General features: G+C 50.8%; 1 protein-coding gene and 1 non-coding gene across 3 annotated transcripts in view; both read right to left on the reverse strand.

Moving 5' to 3' along the window:
* AP2A2 (adaptor related protein complex 2 subunit alpha 2) overlaps window positions 1–8,113 on the reverse strand; it is a 91,166-nt gene that overhangs the window by 37,496 nt on the left and 45,557 nt on the right. For both annotated transcript variants that reach the window (XM_043582071.1, XM_043582069.1), the window contains exon 2: window positions 6,245–6,313. In XM_043582071.1, coding sequence (XP_043438006.1) covers window positions 6,245–6,313 — 69 coding nt within the window. The remainder of the gene's footprint in view (window positions 1–6,244; window positions 6,314–8,113) is intronic.
* On the reverse strand, window positions 1,267–1,391 carry LOC122484602. The gene has a single exon (XR_006297658.1). It is a non-coding gene; the product is annotated as a U6atac minor spliceosomal RNA (small nuclear RNA).

An 8,113-nucleotide genomic window follows, 5' to 3' on the forward strand; every position in this document is an offset into this window, starting at 1 on the left:
GAACCGTGAGATCATGACCTGAGCCTAAATCGGACACTTAACCGACTGAGCCACCCAGGCGCCCCCCTTTATGGGAACGTCCTCATTCAGCTGTGCACCCCAGACCGTGGCGGACACCCAGTGGTTCCGTAGCAAGTTAGCGGATGCCATGTGGTACACCCCTGCAGACAGTGATAAGCAAGAGTGATGTCTCCGCAAAGGGTACCACAGCAGCTGCTTCCCAGAGGTCTCGAGGTGGAGTGTGCCGGCTGATGTCATAGTAACTACCCCAATCCACCCCAGACCCGGGTGGCTCACACAACAAGCACCACCTTCTCGCTCACGAGTCTGCAGGTCAGCCAAGACTCAGCAGGGGCGGCCTCCAGCCACAAGCGGGATCTAGGCCCGCACAGGGCGCCTCTCCCTCTCTCAGCTCAGCAGCACCCAAAGCACATCCTTCCCAAGGAGGCGACAGGAAGGCCCCCGAAGGGGCAAGTAGAAACAAGCAACCCCCCTCGAGGTTAGGTCTCAAAGTGGCGCACAGTCGTGGTCTACATCCCACCGGCCACATCACATGACCAAGCCCCACATCCTTCCTCAAATGACAGAGCCCACTGGTGAAACCATCGGCCTCCAGCCTTCTCGGTGGCAGGGTTTCAGATTACAGATGCAACTTCCCGACGTTCTCAGGACTGTCATATCGTATCACTTCTCATCTACTGCTTCCACATGTATCTGTAACTGCACAAGGTGCTATCGTGCGCAGCGAGCGTGCGGTCACCTCCGTGGCCGCCACGTCTTTCCTCCTCTTCTGCCCCTCTGACCTTGAATCTGGGATTCTCTGCTTCTGGCCTCAAGTATATCCTTTGGAATTCCCTTTTCCTCACGGGAAACTCTCTCCATTTTTGTCTCAAGAAGCTCCGTTCCAGCTTCAGTCTTAGAAGACACTCTTGCCGGGCAGTCTTCCACTGGCTGTTCTCCAGCACGGGGCCAGGCTTCCGATCTTCTGCGTGCCAAGTCGGCGGCCAGCACAGCTCCCCTGCCCGTGACTTGTGATCTCTGCGTCTCCGCAGAACGCGTCTAGGTGTGCACCTCATTCACGCCACCTGTGTGTGTGGAGCCTGCAGTCTGGCCAATTTCACTCATTCCTTGCTTCTTAAGACACACAAATTCACTAAAATTTTGAAGATATTTCACAACGTACTGAAATCAGAAAAATAAATTCTTAATATACGAAATCTAGAAAGATAGAATTAGGAATTAGACTTTAAAGGATTTAGGGGAAAAAAACCAATGACGGTCAGATGCCACGAAGCAGGCGGCACAGCCTAACGGTAAGCGTGCTGCCAGGCCCAAGGGCCCCCTCCATCCCCATCAAGGGGACAGCGAACTTCTCTCCTCTCGCACAACACAACTTCGTGCACTCTTAAAAGCTGCCACATTCTCTCTCTTTTCCTTCTGGGACGCCAACTAAACCTTTGAGACTTGATCACCACATCCCTTTACCTCTCGCCCCCTGTCCTGTCCCCTGCCCTCTATTCAGGACCCGCTTTGTTCCTATTGTTCAGAACACCAAATCTCTCTTCAACTATGTCTGCTGTGAAATCCAGAGTTCTTCACTTTGGTTTCTGCAGGTTTCAGTTCCGGGATTTCCATTTGCTCTAATATTTCAAATTCTGCTACGCCACCTTTCGCACCCCAAGTTTCCTGCTACAGATTTCAAGGGTGCCTTTATCTCTTTAAAAATGGCACACCTGCCCCTTTACCACCATCTGAGTCTGGTATCAGAGCTCTCCATGAGTCTGTTCCCGTGGTCTCTGCTGATTCCCGCTCACGCCGCCTTGACTCCCTATGTGCCTGGTTATCTGTGACCAGATGCTGGACTACATGTGTGAAAATTCTAGGCATCATCTGTGGCCTGCAATGACAATGTCCTCCTCCGGGGGACTGCTTTTCTTACTTAACCCGAGTATAAAGTTCGAGGTGTCCAAAGGCCCACTGCACACCTGTCACAGGGCTGGCTCACGTCCAGTCCACTCCTGCCCTTAGGGCACTGCCTTGAAAGCCTCCGTGGAAAGCAAAAAGGGTCTCCACTTGTCGTGGGCTCCGGGCTTTGATTCTTCTCCTAGACCAGGGTTGCTCAACTTCGGCACGTCGACATCTCAGGCCGATGGCTCTGGGTGGGGGGCTGTTGTATGTGCTGTAGGGTGTAAGCAGCTTCCCTGCCCTCCACCCACTAGATGGCAGTAACGCACCCCCTCCCAGGTGGTGACAAAGGACCCGGTCTCCAGGTGTTGCAAATGTCCCCTGGAGGGCAAAGCCGCCCTGACAGATAACCACCCTCTTGACTTTCATGGTCACATCAATGTCTGTTTCACGGTTCCTTCTTTGGGATCAGCAAATGCTCTCGAGGCACAAACAGCGGTGTGCTGTACCTGCTTACGTGGACACTTTCCTCCTCCTGGAGAAGGCCCAGAAACTCTCCTTGTTTCTTGTTATCTATGATGCTTCCAAGAGAGAATCCCAAGCAGGGTTTGGGATGCGGGGCTCAATCTCAGGCCTGTGAGACTGACTTGAGTTGAAATCCAGAGGCTGACACTTAACCAACTGAGCCATCCAGGCAACCCCTCAAGACTTTTTTTAACAGTGTATCTGAAGTCAGCACTGTCCAACTTGCAGCTTCTAGCCACGTGTGGCTACTGAGCACTTGAAGTGTGGCTGGTCTGCGTGGAGTGTGGAGTGTGCTAGAAGTGTAAAATACACACCAGAATTCAAAACGTGGTATGAAAAAGATGTACGATATCTCTTTAGAAAAAGAGGTAACTTTTTCTATTGACTACATGTTGCAATGATACTATTTTAGGCATATTACAATAAATAAAACATATTAAAACTAGGTTTTTGTGAAGTTTCATTTGTTGTCTTTTTTAATCATCTCTACACTCAATCTGGGGCTCAAACTCATGACCCCAAGGTCAAGAGTCACACGCTCCACCAACTGAGCCAGCCAGGTGCTCCTAAAATTAGTTTCGTCTGCTTTTTACTTTTTTTTTAGTGTTGCTACTAGAAAATTTAGAATTATATGTATGTCTGCATTAGTGACTTGTATTATATTTCCACCATATGGTACAGACGTATGTTAGCTAATCTGCCACAACTGGACTCAGAAGCCCCCCAGGGTGCACATTTCTGAGGACAAAGGGTAGGTTTTCTATTATCTGTTACTATGCAAGGTGCACACATACTCAATAATGCCAACTGCTTCACAGGGGAGAGGGACCTCCTTCCCTCCCTAGGACAGCTTAGCTTAGGCAGGCATAAAGACAGAAGAAACAACACAAGGCTTGTTTGCCCCCAAACATTTATATGGAAAGGCTGAAGACGTACCATCCGAAGGGCCATGAACTCGTTTTTAATAACAACATGGTTAACATTTATAGGCATTCACTCTCCATAGAGCACTTTACGCTTAGTTCCACATATAGATATAATTACTGCAGCAGACACGGACCCTCCCTTCAGTGAAGGACTGGGGGTGCCAAGAGGGTGGGGACCTCAAAGGGTCAGCTTCGTCAGGGACTGCCTTCCTTGGCTTCGAGCCACAGCTGCGTGAGGCGGGGGGACAAGGGCCCAGCCATGCCCACCCCACACCAGATGCCCCTGACAGGCAATCTTGATGTCAAAGCTCCCGAACGGGCCTCCCCTGCCCGCCTCTAGCCCTCTCCCTCCCTTCCCTGCTCACAGATGCTCCTCTCATAAATCCTCAGTCCTCCGAGCCTAGCTCAGGGTCTGATTCACAGAGAATCCAGCCTGAAATGATCATCAGTAGCCCACGTGAAAGCTGAGAAAGACACGGGGAAGGGTAAGTAACGTGACAAAGCAGCACACCTTGTAAAGCATCAGAGCAAGGACCCTGTCTGCAGGTGGTCAGGGCAACCTTACTCTTAACCACCATGTGACAGTGCCTTTAGGATGCAGTGAAAGTTACAAACCCCTCACCATGTGGCACAGACGGCAAACGGACCCACAGAACGATGCTCCACGTCACGTGGCGGGAGGGAAACGCGCATCAAAACAGTCGTGAGCTCCCTCCGCACACCCGCTGGAGCGGCCCAAAGCCAGAACGGCGACATCACCCAATGCTGGCGAGGACACGGGGGCGACGGGAACTCTCGTTTGTTCCTGGCGGGAATGGGAAGCGGGGCGGCCGCTTTGGGAGACAGTCTGGTGGCTTCTGAGAAAACTCCACACGCCATTACCACGCGACACAGAAGCCCCGCTCCCCGGTATTTACCGCGGGAGCCGAAGACCTACGACCACGCAACGCGGGCTCACGGGACATTCGCGGCAGCTGTATTTATAATCCCAGCAGCTACATTCACAACTGACAAAGCCCGGACGCCATCAAGATGTCCTTCAGCGGGTGGACAGATAAATAAACTGTGAGATGTCCAGGCGAGGGAATACTATTCGGCACTGAAAAGAAACGAGCTAGGAAGCCGTGGAAAGAAGGAATCTTAAAGGCACCTTACTAAGTAAAAGAAGCCAATCTGAAAAGGCTACATACTGTATAATTCCAATTCTATGACATTCTGGAAAAGGCAAAACTATGGAGACGGTAAAAAGATCAGCGGTTGCCAGGGGCCGGGGGGAAGGAAAGGATAAACAGAGCACAAGAGATTTTTTGGGGCATGAAACAACTCTGTACGATACTGCAGTGATGGATATGTGTCATCACTCGTTTGTCCAAACACACAGAATGTACAGCCCCCAGAACGACCCATGACATCAACTGTGGACTTTGGGTGATGATGACGTGTTCACGTAGGTTCCTCAGCTGCCTGGTGGGGTGTCGACAGTGGGGAGGCTGTGCAGGTGTGGGGGCAGGGGTGTATGGGAAATCTCCGTACCTTCCTCGATTTTGCTGTGAACCTAAAGCTGCTCTAAAAAAATAAAATTTTGGGGCGCCTGGGTGGCTCAGTCGGTTGAGCATCCGACTTTGGCTCAGGTCATGATCTCACAGTTCATGAGTTCGAGCCCCGCATCAGGCTCTGTGCTGATAGCTCAGAGCCCAGATCCTGCTTCAAATTCTATGTCTTCCTCTCTCTCTCTGCTCCTCCCCGGCTCATGCTCTGTCTCGCTCTCCTTCAAAAATAAATAAAAACATGTAAAAAAAATTTTTTTTAATAAAAAAATAAAATCTTAAGAAAAACAACTAAATAAAAAAAAACTTAAGCAATGAAAGTTATAGACCTCCCCAAACATACACACGTACTATATACACGTATATGCGCGCACATGTGTGTGTGAAACAGCAAACCTTTTCACGTGCAACTTCAGAAGTTTCACAGACCTTCTAGAAGATCCTCAGGCCTAATTCAAAATATGAAAACATAATCCTTTCCCTAGGGCTCCACAGGGAAATACTGGAGGTCCACTAGTTTGCATCCCTTGATAACACGGGATACCCATCCTCAAGCCCTGAGAAGCCACCCATTCCTAGAGATTCTGTGTCCCCCACACACACCCCACCCCGCCCCAGCTCCTTGGCTTCAGTCCCAGCCTCTCCTCTATTCACTGTTCCCGGGCAATTCCAGCCACTCTCATGGCTAAAGTCTGCTCAGCCACGTGAACCAGATGTCAAACCTGGAAAAATTCACTGAGAAAGTAAGCCTTAACGGATCAGCCAGCCTTTCACAGACGTGTCCTCAGTACTGACCATCTGCACTTCGCAGCCCCTCAAGGTGCGGGCGCCCAGGGAGGTGCGCTCCAGACATGCTGGCCTACAAAGAGGCACCACCTGAGAGGCTGGGCGATGTGGCTCGTGACTGGTTCACAAAGCCAGAAACACTTTGGTCCAGGAAGTGCCCAGATAACTGTCATACTGAAACAGTGAGTGGCCTCAGGTAGAGCACTTCTTTGAGATTCACGCTTTGAGCCCAGACCGCACCGGGTCTGTCCGGCTCACCACTCCCAGACCTGAAGGAGTGAAGTCCAGGAGTGGAAGGAGCTGCTCTTCAGGAAGAGGCTGGGTCCCGGGAGGGGCCCCTCCACCCCATCCCTTCCACACAAGTTCTCAGACAACTCAAGAGCGACCAATGGCCTGACCCGAAGCACGTTTTAATTCCAGCAGAGCCACAAGAGTAACGGTGCTAACTCAGAACTTTGATTCGAAGAGGAAAGAGTTAAAAGGCATTAGAAGACGAGGCCCCGCTCCAGAAGATTTACAAAAGGACATTTCACGAGAAAGACTGAACACACTTACCTTTAAATTTTGATCTAATGTTTGCCAGTTCTTTGTTTATTCTCTTTATTTCTGCTTCTTTACTTTTGCCTAAAAAAAGAGAGAACACAAATGCATTTACTTTAACTCACTTCTGAGCAAACATCTGTTCCCCGACAAGACCAACACCTCAGAATTAAAGGCAAAAAATCACTGCTTTTAGGAGGCAAAGAAAGAACCACACTGCCAGCAGCCAAAACCAGCAGGGAGGCAACTGGGACAGAAGCTGGGGCCCTGACACGGGCTGTCCCAGGTCAAAGCAGGGTGAGTCCAGAAGCACCACACAGGAAAGCAGCCACTCTAAAAACCGAAGGGGTCTACAGCACCATTGTTACTTTATTTTTTATTATTATTTTTATTTTAGAGACGGAAGAGGGGCCAAGGGAGGGAGAGAGAGAATCTGAAGCAGACTCTACGCTCAGCACAGAGCCGGATGCGGGGCTGGATCCCACAACGCTGGGATCATGACCTGAGCCGAAATCAAGAGTCAGACTTTCAATCGACCGAGCCACCCAGGCACCCCTACAGCACCATTTTTAATCCCCTCTTCTGCCACCGTTCTGGAACTGTAAGCACTCAAAATACCTGAACATTTTCCACAGTTAATAGTTAACTCCTAAAATTGACTGTTATTGCCATGGATAATTTTTGAAAGTATAAAGTTTTAATCCGTTTAGCAGCTTCCGATTTTCCTTCCCTATGAAATTCACCAAACTACAAAATCTGATAAATCTTTTACCACATGCAGTGAAGTCTGGGACGTTTTCTCCATTATATGCAAAAGAGATGGAAAGTACACCATATACACGACAGTCAGACTTTCGCTAAATTCTACACCTGTTGCAAACTGGACTCAATCCAACAAATATTTGTGTGTATGCAGCGTGTCGGCCATGGAATGGAGAGCAGACTATGCACGGTTTTGCTCCACCTTGACCGAATGTGGAAACCGAGGCTTCGAGAGTGCAGGACACTTCCTAAGGGCTACAAATCTTGACAAGTACTGTAAAAATGGAAGAAGCGATTCATCACACAGGACACAGTGAGCTGTATGTGGAAACACATCTGGGTAAATGCCCATCGCCCTGTGAAAGCCGGCACCAGTTTACTATCAAAGAGCCTCTCCAGGCGGGTCCTTGCGTTGGCGACAGCGCGCAGCGGGAGACGAAAGGAAAGCAGCCGCTGGAACAAGTACCGCCCCCCGCGCTCACAGACGCCCAGACACTGCGCTCGCCTGCGTCCTCCTCCAGAAATGCTGTCCACCTGCTCTGCCTCCCCTTGTGGCACGTCTGTCACCTCCTCCAGCAAGGCGGCCTCCCTCTCTCCAGGACGCTCCCAGAACATCATTTCTCTTTTACTGCTAATTTGCCATTAGGTAGGGCTTCCCATCTGCCAGATTAAAGGAACGCTGCTTTAAGCCAATCCCACCCTAGAAAGCCCCTAGGGAGCAGCTGGTCAGGACAGGGCCACGAGGCAGGCTCACTCACCAGGCACCGTTCGAGGTACCCTCGTACCGAGACCGACAGACAGACGTAGGTCAAAACAACACTTCCTGCCCTCAGGGAGCCACCGTTCCAGGCAGCGGTGGGGGCTGGAGACCTTTCACGGAACAAGCACAGCACGGTGAGCTCTGGGGAAACAGGGAGGCAGACAGGCTGGGAAGGGGCGTCCAGCCCCCCTCAGCAGCCCCGATGTCATGCAGGCCAGAGCCGATCACAACAGTCAAGATAAGGCACAGCCAGGCGCGCCTGGGAGGCTCAGTCGGTTGGGCGTCTGACTTCGGCTCAGGTCATGATCTCACAGTTCGTGAGTTCGACCCCACATCGGGCTCTGTGCTGACAGCTCAGAGTC

The sequence above is a fragment of the Prionailurus bengalensis genome, chromosome D1, assembly GCF_016509475.1.
Source record: "Prionailurus bengalensis isolate Pbe53 chromosome D1, Fcat_Pben_1.1_paternal_pri, whole genome shotgun sequence".
In the NCBI taxonomy this organism is placed as follows: domain Eukaryota; kingdom Metazoa; phylum Chordata; class Mammalia; order Carnivora; family Felidae; genus Prionailurus; species Prionailurus bengalensis.